The 17582-nt window shown below is 40.5% G+C and overlaps 1 protein-coding gene across 1 annotated transcript in view; it reads left to right on the forward strand.

Moving 5' to 3' along the window:
• Window positions 1-1984: 1984 nt before the first annotated feature.
• The window catches only part of usp43a (ubiquitin specific peptidase 43a), a 452509-nt gene continuing 436911 nt past the window's right edge, over window positions 1985-17582 (forward strand). The window contains exons 1-2 of the mRNA XM_059948710.1: window positions 1985-3086; window positions 12143-12280. Of these exons, the coding sequence (XP_059804693.1) occupies window positions 2457-3086; window positions 12143-12280 (768 nt within the window). The 5' untranslated portion in view covers window positions 1985-2456. The remainder of the gene's footprint in view (window positions 3087-12142; window positions 12281-17582) is intronic.

A 17582-nucleotide genomic window follows, 5' to 3' on the forward strand; every position in this document is an offset into this window, starting at 1 on the left:
GGGAGTAGAATGTTCTCACAGTTTCTCTGCATGGAAAGTGAGGCACTCTCTTTCACAGATGGTGATTTGCAAGAGTACTGCTTACACCTGGAGTCACTGAAGAAGAATTTTCAGAATCGATTCAAGGATTTGAATGACCTGGAAATTCCAGACTAGGTAATTAACCCATTTCTTTGCAAGGTGGAAGTACAAAAAGAGAGTTTGCAAGAAGAAATAATCAAAATTCAGAATGATGAAGAAGCAAAAATGCTTTTCAAAAATGTCGATTTTTGTGGTATGTGGCTACACTGTCATATGAAGTTTCCTGGTCTTTAGGGAAGAGCCAAATTGCTCTTCATTAGACTTCCAGCCTCCTACCTTGTTGAAAGAGGTTTCAGTGCAGTGGATCACATATTCACAAAAAACAGAAACTCCTTGGACATTATTACATGGGGGGGGGGGGGACTTAAGCCTTTTGCCCTCACAACTTGATGTTTTTACATTATGGGATGTTGGCAAGTATGGAGGTGCATTATGGGGCATCGGCAAGTATTAAGATGCTTTATGGGGCATTGGCAAGTATTAAGGTATTTTATGGGGCATTGGCAAGTATGAAGGTGTTTATGGGGCATTAGCAAGTATTAAGGTACTTTATGGGGCATTAGCAAGTATGAAGGTGCTTTATGGGGCATTGGCAAGTATTAAGGTACTTTATGGGGCATTGGCAAGTATTAAGGTACTTTATGGGGCATTGGCAAGTATGAAGGTGCTTTATGGGGCATCGGCAAGTATTAAGGTACTTTATGGGGCATTGGCAAGTATGAAGGTGCTTTATGGGGTATTGCCAAGTATGAAGATGCTTTGGGATGCTGAGCTAGAAAAAGGTTGGGGAACACTTATCTACTGATATTCTAACAGAAAATAACCATTCCTATTTCTTAAAAATAAACGGAATTATATTTCAGCTTTTATCAATAAAATGGAATTTTTTTTTTTGTTTTTAGCAACCTCTTTCTGTTCTGCTTTCCCTAGGTTTGAACAATGATCTTGTCTGCAACCTAAGAGACAAAGTTCATCGCGACAGTGTTTTTGCCCACTGAATATTTTCTGTTGAATCTGAAGCATCGCTTCATCAACGGGCCAGGTATGGCAGACTTGGTTCAAGGATGGATTTGTGGAAAATTCCTCACACTTTACCGTAAGTCCGGCCATGTACCTGATCACGTGCCCCGTTGTAAACTGTCTCTGGCCTCTTGCCCTGTGCAACAACGATAAACATCCGACTCGGTGTAACACGAACGGTGGTTCACGATTGTTGACTCTGTTGAACATAAGTGAAAAGTGATTTCACATGTACATAGTGTTGTGAACCTTTGAAGGAGAACATAATGTTTTCCTTTTCCTATGTGCTGTGCATTTTGCCATGATGGCAGTTGCTCGGCTGAATGTAAACAGCTAGACCCTGGCGAACAAATGTATTAAAATTCCTGGCGGATGTCTCTGATAGAGATTTTGTCTGCACCTCTGCTTGGACACAGTTACAATCTCGTGGGCACTTTAGACAGTCCCAATGACAGTGCAAGTACCGAGAAAGGTTTGCGTAGCCCCTGGATACTGTGATACGGAGAGCCCTTTAAAGGCAACGATGATCTGAGTTGTATAAACCTACCGCAGCCAACTCCGTACTTTTGAAAAGGCGCCAGTGCGACTCCTACCGTTAGGTTGCATTAACTTTGAAGAGAGACTAACTCCAAAGGTGGATTTCTGGATCTTGTGCGGAAAAGATGGATTTGAGTTGCTGCCATCTCTGAGAGAGAGCCAGCAGCCCTCATATCAACAAGTGGAAACGAACACTTTGAAAATCCAGTCTCACCCAGAAGTATATATCATGGAATTCGCTGTAATAGTTACTTCATATGTGCGCGCACACACACTCACGTCATTATACCAAATACATGAGCGTGAAGTACCCACGGTAGAGTCTATCTTGTTTAGGAAAACAAATAAGGAGACATCGCAGAGTGTTTGTGGCTGTTGGGAATGAGGTGCTGTCAAGTTTTGCAAGTGCCGGGTTGTCCGTGCTGAGCGACAGCCGAACCTCCCCGCGGCCGGCGCCTCCCGTCATGGACTTGAAGGGTGAAGGGGGCCGGACCGCGGGGCGGAGCAACGCGGCACCTCCGCCAAACAGCTGCACCCATTTCAAATGATGGTTCAGCGACAACATGGAGTCAGGTAACAACACACCTAGCTTGCACGGGGAATTTTGTGAAAAAATAAGGTGGCGTTAACTGGCGAGAGACTCCAACTCCCCCCTTTTCTGGTCATCGTGTCTACGAGGAAGCACGGCAGCCTGTCTGGTTTCGGAGCGAGCAAGGCAAGGAGGTGGGATGGTGCGGGGGCGCGGCAGTGCGCTCCTGCCGGCCGATACAGCGCGCTATGCCCAGGTGATGAAGCCACCGAGAGGGTGAAGCCAAGCGATGGAACCGGCCGAGGAGCAGCCGAAGGCGGCCAAAGCCGCGCTGAAGGCGAAGGTGTCCAGGTCCAAGCGGAGGAAGAGCCTGTCGGGCAGGCTGTTCAGGAGGAGGTCGCTGAGGTCGGTCGGCAGCTTTGTGAGGGGGGTCTTCAAAACTTTGTTCACTTTGGCACCGTTCGGAGAGGCGGCGCCCGCTGAGGGAGCAGGGGGAAAGGCAGAGGAGGAGGACGACGGGGGGTTCGGGAACGGCGCCGTCACCCTCGCCACCTGCAACGAAGCGGGCACCGAGGGGCAGCAGGAGCCCGGCGCCGCCAGGACTCAGTCCCAGTCCGGGAAGGAGCGTGCGTCCTGGGGCCACGGGAATAAACTCCCCGGTGTGCTGGGCTTGAAGAACCATGGCAATACCTGCTTCATGAACGCCGTGGTGCAGTGCCTGAGCAACACCGAGCTGTTAGCCGAGTACCTGGGCTTGGAGCAGTACCGCTCCGAGCTGAAGCAACTGCAAGCCAATGGCACCCTGGGCGGCATGGAGCCGCCGTGCCAGGATAGCGCCGAAGTGACCGAGCAGCTCGCAGTGCTGGTGCGGGCGCTCTGGACGCTCGAGTACACGCCGCAGCTCTCAGTACAGTTCAAGGTAGGAGCTCCTCCCATTCGGGGAAACATCAGTGGGGAGTAGGATTATTATAGCGATGTCGAACAGCCAGCCAGGTCAAATTGTTATGGGGAAGTTCAAGTCTTTTACAACTATCAGACAAAGTAACTGCTGAGGAGAGAGTAGCGCAATTTATTACACCGCCGCAGTTGTATTGTGGTGGATGTGAAATTAAATGTAGAAGTGACCTAAACACGTTTGAACAAGGTAATTCACGCAAGTACCACTCAAACGCAACAAACCTAATACTTCTAGGACGTGGAAATGAGGCGTGTGTTTCTACCGATGTGATGTACAATATTAGTTTTTCCCTCAGCACCTATTGAGGTGGATGGGTGCTCGCTAAATTTTAAGGTTTAGCAGAATTTTAAAATCTGTTTCCCTACCAGTAACCGACTCGGCCAACTTTCAGAGCGTTGCGTTAATCTCTCAGTTTTGCTGGATGACTAATGCTGATGTGTGACATTAAACACAATACTTTCTTCGTTTGATTGTGCGGCAGCTTTCCGTGCGCAGCCCCGCGCCCTGGTCTCCTTCCCCCCCCCCCCCCCCCCCGTCGTGTCTAGCCTATCCATTATTTCGAATTTGCGTCAGTGACTGAAAATTATTCTGCTAGCTATTTTTGGAGGTTGCTTCATTTGAAAGCAAAGCTGCAAGTTTGAAAAGTTAATTATCCTCTTCCCCCGGTAAAGTAGGAATTGAATCTGCAACTCTTTTATTTAAGTTTAACCAACTGCAGCGTGCAGGAGGAAATTGTAAAGGTGATGATGTACAGCCACTGATAGAATGAAAAGTGATGCGAAATTTACTTAAAATGAGTGATGTCAGATTTACATAAAATGGGCTTTTAGTTGCACCCAGGAGTTAATTGTGTCAAATATTTGCCATTGAAATAGTTGCATATTTGATTCAGACCACTGTGGAGCTGTGATGTGGCGGGTCCTAGTTTAAGTGCAGCTCTTGCTCTCCCCAGCAACACGTGCATTTTCCCATTCATAGAGATCCTACCGGCCTCTAGTAAAACGTTAATATTAATATAGTGTTAATTAACATGAAATGAATTCAAAGTAAATTGTATTATCAAGGTACATATGTCAGCTTGTACAACCCTGAGATTCGTTTTCTTGTGGGCATACTCAACAAATCTATAGAATAGTAACTATAACAGGCTCAATGAAAGATCAACCAGAGTACAGAAGACAATGAACTGTGCAAATGAAAGTATAAATAAGGAGAACATGAGATTTAGCCCAATGGTGGGGCAAGTGAAGTTATCTCCTTTTGTTCACGAGCCTGATTGTTGAAGGGTAGGACCTGTTCTTGAAGCACGTGGCACAAGTCCTGAGGTTCTTGTACTTTCTACCTGATGGCAGCAGCAAGAAGAGAGCATGACCTGGGTGGTGGGGATCTCTGATGATGGATACTGCTTTCCAATTAGTTTCTTTACACCACTGCAGTTGTGGGTGTGAATTGTAGATGGAAGAGATCTAACATTGTTGAGGCACCATAGAAACTCAGATGGGTGATGTTTAGAGAACATGAAATGAGGCATTTGTTTGGTCTCCCATTTTGAAACTGCATCAGGAAAAGATTTAGCTTCCATTGATTTAACAAGTAGTTATGGTTAGGGATATTTTCTGTAAATTTCATTTTGTGTCTTCGGTAGATCCTTCTTCAATTCCAATTTTTACATTCAATTGGAAATGTTGAATACTTCCTGGAGTCAGTCTTTTATTTATGTAACCTTAACCATTCCCAGCTTGTTCATATGTCAGATAATTATTGCTTTTAACATTACCTAAAGTCATTGCATCAATAGTTTTTAGACTTCAGGCAGCATTAGTTCGCAGTAAAGTTTTTTGATTTACTACTTTTAAACCTCAGCAAAAAATAATAAACCAAAACTTAGTTTATGCAAAACATTTCACGTTTGAAACATCTTGTATCAGTTCACAATTATTTCATAATACAGATTGAAGTGGAGTGACTCAGTTTTCAGTCATCAGCGCTTGCAGGAGGCTGGAAGGAAGCAGTTGTGTGGAAATTGAAGGAAGTTCTGGGCATGTGTTGAACTTTAGTTTCTTTATCTTTATCGTTGCCTTCTCTTCTAGCAACACTTGTGTCCCTCCCCACTGATATCCCTCCTGGCACTTATCCTTGTAAGCAGAACAAATGCTCCACTTCCTCCCTCACTCCCATTCAGGGTCCCAAACAGTCCTTCCAGGTGAGGTGATACTTCACCTGTGAATGTGTTATATTCTGTGGGTCATATACTGTGCCTGGTGCTCCCAGTGTGGCCTCCTGTATATTGGTGATACCCGTTGTAGATTAGGAAACCGTTTTGCTGAGCACCTATGCTCCATCTGTCAGAAGATGCAGCGACCACCCATTTTACTTCCACTTCCCAGTCCGATATGTCAATCTATGGCCGCCTCCACTGTTGTGATGAGGCCATACTTGGGTTTGGCCATGTATTCCATCTGGGTAGTCTCCAAGTTGATGGTATAAACATCAATTTCTGGAACTTCTGGTAATGGATTCCAACCCACCTGTCCTTCACCATTCCCCATCCCTTTTTCCCCTCTCTCACCTTATCTCCTTGCCTGCCCATCGCCTCCTCCTCCCTTTTCTTTCTTCCATGGCCTTCTGTCCTCTCCTAATGGACTCCCCCTTCTCCATCCCTGTATCTCTTTCATCAATCAACTTCCCAACACTTCACTCCATCCCTCCCCCTCCTTGTTTCACCTATCACCTTGTGTTTCTCTCTCCCCTCTCCCACCTTTTAATTCTACTCCTCATCTTTCTTTTCCCTAGTCCCATGGAAGGGTCTTGGCCAGAAACATTGACTGTACTTTTTTCCACAGAATGCTGCCTGGCCCGCTGAGTTCCTCAAGCATTTTGTGTGTATTGCTTGGATTTCCAGCATCTGCAGATTTTCTCTTGCTCACCCTTGTCTGTCACTTACTTCTCTAATATCTAGTTACTGATTTTATGATGCCAGTGGTCTTGATTTCCACAGATGCTGTCTGATTGGCTGTGTGTTTACATTATTCTCCATTTTTTGTGCCATTCTAACATCTGTAGGATCATTTTTTGTTAATTGTTTACATCAGTTCACCGAGGAATGTGTGTTAACTAGGCCACTGTTATTCTTTGGAATGTGTTATGGAATGAGTCATAGAAACGTGCAAACTGATACTTTAATTTCTTAATCAGGTGTCCTAAATAGTATTCTTTTTGATTCTACCACCAATGCATATTGTAGGAAAATAAATTCCATTGACTGAAAAATGAAATATCCATTACTTTTAAATTTGTCAGCATTTCCTTTTCAGTAATAAATATATTGAACATGCAAAGACATAAGATTTTTTTTTGCCAGCAAAATCACTTTGTGGAGCACCTGTCTGAGAATATTCTGTTGCTGCAAATATTGGACAAAGGGTTCATCGAATTCAAAGATGAATTTGTTTACATTTTCCTTGAATATTTTTAATGACTGTTTATTGAAGTCACAGTGTTATAATTACTTGTCTAAAGTTCAGCATGAAGCAATACAGATAGTGGTTATCCAATCCTTGCACATATCTCTGTATTGATCTCAGTAACGTGCTTGTACATTAATACCTCTCTGCTTGTATAAAGGCAGACCTATTGAGGGAAAATAATGATGGAAAAAAATGTATATTACCCATCTCCCCTCCCCTTAACCCTTCCCCCCTAGCATCCCTATAGAAAAAAAAGAGAAAGAAAGAAAAAAAAAGAAAGAAAGAGTGCCTGAATATCAGAAGATCCCCACATGCTCCACGGAGTTCGTAATAACTTTAGTATATATATTTATTTCTTTCCCCAAATAACCAATTATTTCATCTTCAGAGCACCTATATATTTAATCCTGTCTTTTGTAAATAAGGGCGCCAAATTTTCAAAAATGTTTCATATTTATCTCTTAAATTATAAGTAATTTTTTCAAGTGGAATACAGCTATAAATTTCTTTCTTCTAATGATCTATATGTAAATATGTATCCGATTTCCAAGTAACTGCAATAGCCTTTTTGGCTACTGCCGAAAAATTACTCTTCTAACTTTTTCTCCCCACTCCACTTGGTTTCCATATTCCATATTGTAACCATATTTGCCTGTAGCCAAACCCACACCTGGACATCATTGTACTCACCCTGAGCAGCTTGCCTTCTGTGTTTTCAGCTGTTACGATCTTTAACTAGAGCACCAGATTTTCAGCTTTAGAGATGTTTAGCAGGATGCTACCTGGATTAGAGGGCTAAGCTATAACGAAAGGTTGAACACACCTAAGTTGCTTTCCCTGGAGTGGCAGAGGCTGAGGGAAGATCTGATGAGGTTTAAAAGATTGAGAAGCTTAGATGGAGTACAGACATTATTATTTTCCTTTGTTTGAAATGTCTAATACCAGAGGGCATGCATTTAAGGTGGGAGGGAGTAATTTTAAAGAAAATGCAAGGGGCAAGTTTTTTTTTAAACAGAGACTGGTCAGTGCCTGGAATGCATGGACTGGTATGGTGGTAGAGGTAGATACATTAGAGACGTTCCGGTAGATACACAAATTTGAGGAAAGTGAAAGGATATCGGCGTTGTGTAGGCAGAAGGGATTAACTTATTTGGCTCAGCACAACTTTATGGGCCAAAAGGCCTGTTTTGTGCTGTACTGTTCAATGTTCACTTCCATCAAACATGGTGAATAATGCTGTATGACTGTGTCCTGACTCTATAGCACTATTTTGTTTCAAGTTCATAATCATTTCCTCAGTCGAATTTTTATCCTACCACTGCCCCAAAACAGCCCTGAGCAAAGACGGTAGTATTGAGACTGTGGACATGGTCAATCATTGATCCTTATCCAACATGCCCTTACTCCTGCCCATTTCACAGTGGGTAATACACTTTTATTTGAAATGGGTGATTGACTGAAAGGTTTTTTCTGCAATCACTGAAAGAATCTTAACAATCTTTAGCCCCAGTTACTTTAAAGTTCAGCCTTATAAATATGCAAACTAAATAACAGACAGTACATTTGTCACTTGCTGTGTGGTGATTGTTGTTATTTATTGTCAATTTGAAGTGAGGTTGCTGAAAACAAATATAGTGGATTTGGATTAATTGAGTTATCAATTAATCAGGGGAGCCGCTTATTTGGGACACTGCCATATAATTGGGCAGGAGACTAACATGCCAAACATGTTCTAATTAATGTCAGTAATGCGTGCTTGCATGGCTGTTAGATGCTATACTGTGGTTAGAGTGAACAGTTTTTAAATAGTGTCAGTAGTGTTTGCATTCAAAAAGCAAAGATTTTTGTTACTGATAGTTGATGCGAAATAAGCAGTAAGACAATGCTGAATTGTTTTGCTCACTGCAGTTTTAGTCATTCAAGCTTGGAGATGCCAGAAACCTCCAGGAGTGAAAATAAAACGATTTCACTACTTCAACCATTTAGCTACTATGAAGTGTTTGAAGGTATTAACAATCATCTTGAAAATTACAATGAAAATGAAGATTTAGAGGATGTATTCGTCGATTGCATTGTATCTACACTATCTGCTTCAGGTTTAAGATGGCGTTGAAGTACACTGACTTGCTGGCAGCAAACAAAACTATTAGCTAATTTACTAATCATATTTTTTCTCAGAACCAATCCCTGCAACTTCCCTTTCAGAGTTGAGCTTTAGAAAAACTTATATAACCTGTAGAGGTGGCTGGGCCTGAGAACGAGGAACAACATGTCTGGCCGATTTAAGCAACGGGTCAGACTGGAAAGGTTGGGTATGGGCCGAATTGAGGTGATGGGGCCCAGACCTAAGAGCATATTGAAGCAACAGGGCCCATGTCTGAAATCTAGAAACGAGCTGACGTTTGGCCAATTAAGTGCTGAGTCACTTTGAAAAGGTCAGGGTCCTGGGGCTGGAGGAGAGGGATGGTCTGGCATTCAGCTTGCTGTTCGGTGAGGTTGACTTGTCTCTGCACTTAACTGAGGCTGTGGCCTGCAACTAATGGGCTTCTGAATTGTCTGCAGTGATGACTGGCTTCGTGGACTCGCTTTTGTGAGCTTCAGTTCTGAATGTTGTTTGCTTTATTTGATTGTTTGCAAAATTTGTTCTTTTTCTGCACATTCGGTTTTTGACAGTTTTTTAAAATGGGTTTATTCAGTTTCTTTGTTTCATGGCTGCTTGTAAGGCGAGAAATTTGAAGGTTTTGCATTCTTTGAGCTTTGCATAACTCTGCCATGGATGGTGCCAAGCCCGGATGTGAAAGGAGGAAGGTCGGGCATGAGGCTAGCAACCCCATCTCGCAAAAACCCAGAGCTACAGAATCACCATCAGAAGCTCAGAAGGCCTCATCCCTGAAAGGAATGATAAATGAAGAAGGTGGGCTACACCGGCTAGCAACATGAAAGAATGGCCCTGGACGGAGGGCTCTGGCGAGGATCTGTCAGCTCTCTGTATCCCAGTAGGGGTGATAAAGAAGAGGAGCTTCGAACACTAGTTGTCTGGAAAGATTTTTTTCATTGCATACACTGGATGAATTCCTCCGTCAATAATTATTACCAACCAATGCACAGTTTTATAGCACTGTTGGTAGTGTTCTAATTTGCTCTGTATTTCATTTAAGTATATAATTTGCCTTTTTATACTTTTTAACTATTTCCGTGAAACTTTGGCTAATTGGGGCATCCACTTATTGGGATCAAGATGTACTGGTCTTGATGTGTCCAAATTGCCTGGAATCCACTGTATTTTTAAATGTATGCCATGGTACTTTCTGTTTTGCTCTTCTGTGCCCCTCCCATTCCCTATTTCTAGAACTTTCATTTTCTTTTCTGATCAGCCTTCAAGTTCATTTGGATAACAATCCATTGGTATCGATCTATTGGCATGTTGCAGCAAGTTAGCTGTTCCCTCTCCAGAGGTTCAAGAGCACTCGAGGGCAGGACCTCATTACCCTAATTATGAAATCATTTGTGGCTTTATTACATTATTCTTATCTAGATGAATGGTTGAAATATTTACTATGTAATAGTAAATCTTGAAGAACGAGAATATGTGTATCTTAGCAAGTATCCACTTCACAGTCCAGGTGAAGGATTGTGACCCAAAATATCAACTGTCCATTTCCCTCTGCAGACACTGCTTGATCTGCTGAGCTCCTCCAGCAGTTTGCTTTTCGTTTAAAATAACAAATTAGTAACATATATCAAAGAATTGATAGTGCAGCTAACAGATTTGCTTCAACACGTCCTCAGTAACTGGGGTTCAGTTCCAACTTCAGCTGGTACAGTTGGTCTTTTGCAGGGGTTCCCGACCATTTTTTTTGTGCCATTGGACAATACCATTAAGCAAGCGCTCTGTGGAACCCCTGGTTTAGGGTTTGCATGACTGCACATGTTATGTTTAGGTATTTGGGCTCCTTTCCACATCACAAAGCTGTGCAATCTGGTGTCTGGCCACTGTAATTATCCTTTCACTGAAGGTGTGTGTTTAAGATCTGGGGTAGTTAATGAGATTAATGTAATTGGATGCTGATGTGCACTTGATGGACTGAAGGGCCTAGCTCTATGCTGGATAAATCTGAGAGTCCAAATTGTGAGATCTGCTCTCAACGTTGAAAATTTTTATTGACATTATTTGGAGTTTTATTTTGTGAAGAAATCTAGTATGTGCCATCCCTGGGTAACAGACAGCCGACTTTCATAGCTGTTAAATGACTGATTTGCTGAAAGTGACTGCACATGTTGATATCATAATAAAGGAACACATGGCGTGCTTACCTTTAAGGCATTGAGTTCAAAGGCTATAGGGTCCTTTGACCTGCTTAGTCTGATCTAAACCACTGATCTGCTTTGTCCCATTGACCAAGGCAGATCAATGGTTCAGTACAGACTGGATGGGTCAAAGGACCTTCTATGGTCCAACACATACCCATGTCATCCATGTACCTATCCAAACTTCTCTTAAACATTGAAATCAAGCTTGCATGCATCACTTGTGCTGCCAGCTCATTTTGCACTCTCATGACCCTCTGAGTGAAGAAGTTCCACTGGTGTTTCCCTTAAATACTTAACCTTTCACTCTTAAACCATGACCTCTAGTTGTAGTCTCCCCAACCTCAGTGGAAAAAGCCTGCTTGCACTTAACCTATCTATACCCCTGCATGATTTTGCTTACCTCTGTCAAATCTCCCCTCAATCTTCTATATTCTAGGGAATAAAATCGTAACCCATTCACTCTTTCCTTATAACTTAGGTCCTTAAATCCTAGCAACATCCTTGTAAATTTTCCTCTGCACACTTTAAATCTTATTGACATCTTTTATATAGGTAGGTGACCTCAACTGCACCCAATGTTTCAAATTAGGCCTCACCAACATCTTATACAATTTCAACATAACATCTCAACTCCTGTACTCAGTACATTGATTTATGAAAGCCAAAGTACTAAAAGCTTTCTTTGTGACCCTATCCACCTGTAATGCCACTTTCAAGGAATTAGGGATCTGTATTCCCAGATCCCTCGGTTCTACTGCAGTCGTCAGTGCCCTGCCGCTCACCATGCTGGTTCTATCTTGGTTGGTCCTCCCAAGACAGGAAGTTATTTTGCAGCTTTATAAAACTGTGGTTAGGCTACACCTGAAGGATTGCATTCAACTCCATTATAGGAGAATGTGGAGGTCTTGAGAAGGGTACAGAAGAGATTTACCAGGATGCTGCCTATATGTCAGGTCAGTCAATGGAAACACTCAGTTGGTTTGTCAGCATCCACAGAGGAGGTAGCTAACATTACACATTTGTTTCAACATTGGATTCACTAATGGGGAAAAAAAAACCATTCTCTACTTCCAGGGCTTTCTTGCCAGTTATTTCAATCATCTTCACATAGATGGTGTTTCCAGGGTGGATCAACTGAATTGCTGAATAATTATCTCTAGGTTTTAACAACTGTGCATACTCTTTATTTAAGCATTGTGATAAATCTTGTTTTAATGAGGAATGATTGTTTTATTTCAGAATATAGTTGCAAAATATGGATCCCAATTTCGTGGAAATTCCCAGCATGATGCACTTGAGTTTCTTCTGTGGTTACTGAACAGAGTTCATGAAGACCTCAATTGTTCACCCAACAAAAAGGCGAAGCCTTCTGTAAAGGTACCTTAGTGCAAACTGCACAATCTATTTTATTGTGGAAATCACCACCTACAATCCACATTTCTGTCTTGTTTAAAGGGTGCTTGTCCTGTTGTTAATGTAAGAATAATAAAATACTCTGATAAACTATCTCTAACCATCCCCTATAAGCCAGTTTAGTACATATGAATGAAATGTTCTGGTCATAATTTTCTCCCCCTTGTCACTCTATCTATTAACTTAGTGGAGAAATTTTACACAGTCTCAGCTTTAAGTGCTTTACTGTTTGCAAATGCAGCCGCTCTATAAAAACTTGAATAAAAACAGGCAATGTTGGGTATATTTACAAAATAAATGGGCACCTTTGGAGAGAGGCAGAGTTAACATTATATAGCAGATTTCTTTCTTCTTTTTGATACAAGGCCATCAGCCTGGAATAATAACACATTTTCCATGGGTTCTGCCTGACTTACTGTTTCCAACACTTTCTGTTTCTATCTTTAGATTTTCCAGCACGGACAGTATTTTGCTTTAGTAATTGAAATTTTGTTTGAGTGATCATTATTCTCACATGATGGTTGTGGATTGTCATGATTATTATAGATAAAATATAAGCAATGAATGTAGTAAGGTGAAGCATTATTATTTAAATTAAATTGTGGATTTCAGTACTAAATTTATTTGGAACAGCAAAGTCTTTTTTTTTAACTAAAATATGTTATAAATATTTGTCAATGACTAACCATTATTACTCGTGGCCATGATTAATGCAAAGCAAATTATCAATGAATTTTTACTAAACACATTCACAGATTTTGATAGAAAAAAATTGTTATATATATATATTTATTTATTTAAGAAAGATGTTTATTGGGGTCATAAAATAAACATTCAGAGCCATTCAAAATTCTAATTTGTCATATCTGCCTTGATCACTGGTCATTGCTGGCATATACTAAACAACACTGCAGAATTGATGAAGGTCTGTATGGTGGCACTGTCTGTAAGTACCAACATATGATGTCTTGGTGTGCTTGTGGATCAGCACTGTTGCTTAATACAACTTACGCAGCCACCTCAGTAAATAGTGAATTCGTGAGTAATCCCTAATTTTCATTTTGTTTTGAGGAAGGTGTGAATTAGCCATTAACAGTAGTAATATTATCACAGATTCAGACCCTTTAGGTGGAGGAGATGAAAGTAAAATATTTTAGACAGTAGTAATCCTGCTGCAAAGAGTCACGGTTCTTGAAACTGGGGTAAATGTTGCGGCAGGATCCAACACTTCTAAAGGTGCTTGTTTGCAAAGGCCAATTTACATGTGCTAACACACTATAAATACCAGTGCAAATAATTATTGGCTCATTATTCTTGCAAGTTGAGAGTTCCTTGCATTATTTCAAACGTGCATTCGAATTCTGAGGATATTCAGAAATTATTGATGTTTCCATCTTTTCGGTGGACCTGAGAATTGTTATTTTTAGTGTTTTATTTACCCTTTTGTATAAGAATGCTTTCTGTAAGAACACAGGCATCACTTCATCCATGTAATAAACTTCAAAATGGTCTTATTATGCTAGGCAATTGTTGTTGCTTTTGATTTCATATTTGAGATGTCATGTATCTCATATTTGGTAGAACTTGTATTTATTCAGGTGTTATGGTTTTATAGCCCAGTGAGAAATTTGGTATGATTGATGTCTCCTGGCAAGGTACAGGTTGGTGGAAGAGTGGTTTCCAAATTGTGAACTAATTCACTAAGTACAACATCACCTCAAGTCAAGAACACCAAGGATGTGGTATCCACTTATGTGCTTTGCATGTAGGATTTGTTATCTGAAATAATTTGAGTTCTATCTACATAGGTTTATACTTTAGTTCATCTTTGTTGCACATTCATTAATATGTACTTTGTGCTTAAGAAATAATTCCCAATTTTCTGTTAGGAAGACATGGGTTTGCACAATGTGGAGATGAACATTGCATCATTTGACCATCTCTTTGCTGCAGCTTTTGTAGTAATTCTCTTCATTATTACAGTATGACAGCTTTTAAATTGTTTTGGCTTTGTAAAAGTACTATTATCATATAAGCAAATTGGCTTAATCTATTGTGACAAGGTTCAACAAATCACATTATTTGACTCCAGACTTCCATGTTATGTCAGAAGCCCATGTGCATGGTTTAGTGGAAATATTGTCTTTCTGATACAAAAATGGTGTTTTTTTTAATGGAAATGTTTCCTAGGCAATTTTAGCCTCTTTTTTTGCCTTCAATATTACACCATCTGTTCACCGCTTATGAGATGGAAAGGTAGAGATATGGAAGAGATTAAATGTAGATATGTGCAGTTTATGCACAAAGGAGGTGCAGTGGGAAAATGGGATACTCCATGATTGGTGTTGCTTTAATAATGTTGAATAAAATCTAACCAATTAATAGGTTTGATGCTCGAAGTATCAAATCATTTTTAAAACAGCAAGGTGCGTAACCTATAGATTTATGGGGAAAGATACAGTGATGAGAAAATATTGTTGTCATGATGTTATTAATCTGTTTAAATCTCTCCTGCAGTGCTGTGCATTTTGGGCCAATGAGGCTTGGGAGCCCATCCAAACAAACCTAGCAAGCTGATCACTATTATCAAGGAAATTCTTTTGTGTTGGGGAGGGGTTTCATGCTTGGAAGCAGGCAAGTGAGAGTTAACGTTAGGGAGACATAAGCTTGTGATGGGAACGGGAAAGTTAGAAGTGGAAAGTGACTTCAAGTCAGATTCTGTTGGTAGTGCAAGGAACCGAAATGTCAAACTCACAAATTCATGACTAACATCAGCAAGTTGCTTTTGTGACATAAGCATCAAGTTTTGACTTTGTATTGAATACATCATTATGAAGTGTGTTTGTTACTTTTGATTTAATTGCAAGAGAATAAAAATCAGGAGATGAAGATAAAACTTCTTGGCGAGTGCTGCTGACACCGTATATTGATATGCAAGATCAAAACCTGCTCACTGACTGAAAACACAGATTTTCAGTTAGCACATGGGCAAGAAAACATAGCATTTATTTATATAAGGACGTTGAAAAAGGTGCAGGGTTGCTTTAGATGCATGAACCAAATTGTATCTTTCATCTGCAATTATTCAATGACACTATTAATGTCGTGTTGCACCATGACTTGCCAGTAGAAGGTGGATTTGCAAATTGACTGGCTTTGTGTATATAGTGGTGCTAGGAAGTTTGTGAAGCCTATAGAATTTTCTCTATTTCTGCATAAATATGACCTAAAATGTGATCAGATCTTTATGTAAGTAGGAAAACTAGATAGAGAACTCAAGTAAATAAATAAATCAGGTATGATGTTTTTTTGTGTTATTTATTGAGAAAAATAATCCAATATTTATTGTATTTATTGGAAAAAGTATGTGAACCTCTAGGGTAATGCCTTCTACGAAAGCTATTTGGAGTTAGGTGTTCCAGTCAATGAGATGAGACTGGAGGTGTGGTTTGTAGAGGTGTCCTGCCCTATACATACATATATATAAACACATGCACACAGTCAGGTTACTGGCTGAGCCTGCTCTTCTCAAGAAAGATCTGTTTATGTGTACTGTGCCTTAAAACAACTTTCAGAGGACCTTAGAAGAAGAATTGTAGAGATGTATGAAACTGGAAAAGGCTACAAAAGTATTTCTAAAGACCTGAGTGTTCACCAGTCCACAGTAAGAACTTATCTACAAATGAAAGAAACTCAGTGTTGTTCTTACTGTCCCTATGAATCACCATCCTGCAAAGATCACACCAAGAGCACAATGTGTAATGCTGAAGGAGGTGAAAAAGAACCTATGGGTAACAGAAAAAGACCTGCAGAAAACTCTAGAACTCAGTCATGTGTCCACTATAAGAAAAATACTGAACAGCGATGGCGTTCATAGAAAGACACCACAGAGGAAACCACCACTCTCCGAAAAAAAAACATTGCTGCACATCTGAAGTTTGCAAAGACCACCTGGATGTTCTACAAAGCTTCTGGAACAATGTTCTGTAGACAGTTGTGACAAAAGTTGGGACTTCTTGGCAGAAATGCATATTGCTATGTTTGGAGGGAAAAGGGCACTGCACACAATTCACCAAAACCTCATCATGGTAGGAGGAGCATCATGGATTGGGGCTGCTTTGCTGCCTCAGGGCCTGGTCAGCTTGCGATCGTTGAGGGAACAATGAATTCAAAATAGCATCAAGACATTTTACAGGAGAATGTCAGGGTAGCAGTCCATCACCTGAGGTTTATGAAAAGATAGATAATGCATCATGACAACCCTCTGAAAGACAAGAGTAAATCAACAATTTAAAAAGAAGAAAATTAGTGTTTTGGAATGTCTGATTCAAAGTCATGACCGTAATCCTATAGAAATCTTGTGAACTGACATGAAGCAAGCAGTTCATGTAAGGAAGCCACCAGTGTAGACACAGTTTTGTAAGGAGGAATGGCCTAGACTTCCTCCAAGCTGATGTACAGGACTGACCAACAGTTACCGGAAATGTCTGGTTGAAGTTATTGCTGTACAACAGGGAGTCACACCAGCTGCTGATAGCAAATGTTCACATACTTTTTGCAATGAATATATGCAATATTGGATCATTTTTCTCAGTAAATAAATGAATAAATACCACTTATTGTGTTTATTTAATTGGATTCTCTTTATCTAGTTTTAGGACTTGCGTGAAGATCAGATCACATTTTTAGTTCATATGCAGAAATTTTACAAGGGTTCACAAACATTCTAGCAGCAATGTAGGTTGCCTCTGGGTAGTGAATGGTTCTCTTTTTAGAGATACCCATAAGTCTATTTTTTGTCCTTGAGTTGAAAAGTACAAAAAAAGACTCCATAGTGTTGGAATGAATGACATCAAAAGCACACAAGACTGATGAGAAAGTGTAGTTCCCTAAGGTGGAGAGTGAGAGGAAAGTAGAGAGGAAACTGTAAATTACTTTCATTGGAGGACTGAACTTGATGTACATACATTGGACTTTTGAATTTATTAATATTATGGGAGCATGTTTGCATGTAAAGGATGTCCATAAGTTGGGTATTCATAACGTCAGGATGGCCTGTATTCCTTCACTTTTTTACACTCTAAGCAAGTGAAACTGTGCCAAAGTGTTCTGTTAGAGGTTGTCATTTAAGGCTTGGTGAACTAACAAATCAGACTACATTCAATTGAAACTGCAGATTAAAAGAACTTTTTGCTTCAGGAACTGAAGACACTATAACAGGAGACACTAGAAAGTTCAGGATGTTCGGCTGTTTTGAAATTTAGCA

This window comes from Hypanus sabinus, chromosome 23, assembly GCF_030144855.1.
Source record: "Hypanus sabinus isolate sHypSab1 chromosome 23, sHypSab1.hap1, whole genome shotgun sequence".
Lineage (NCBI taxonomy): Eukaryota > Metazoa > Chordata > Chondrichthyes > Myliobatiformes > Dasyatidae > Hypanus > Hypanus sabinus.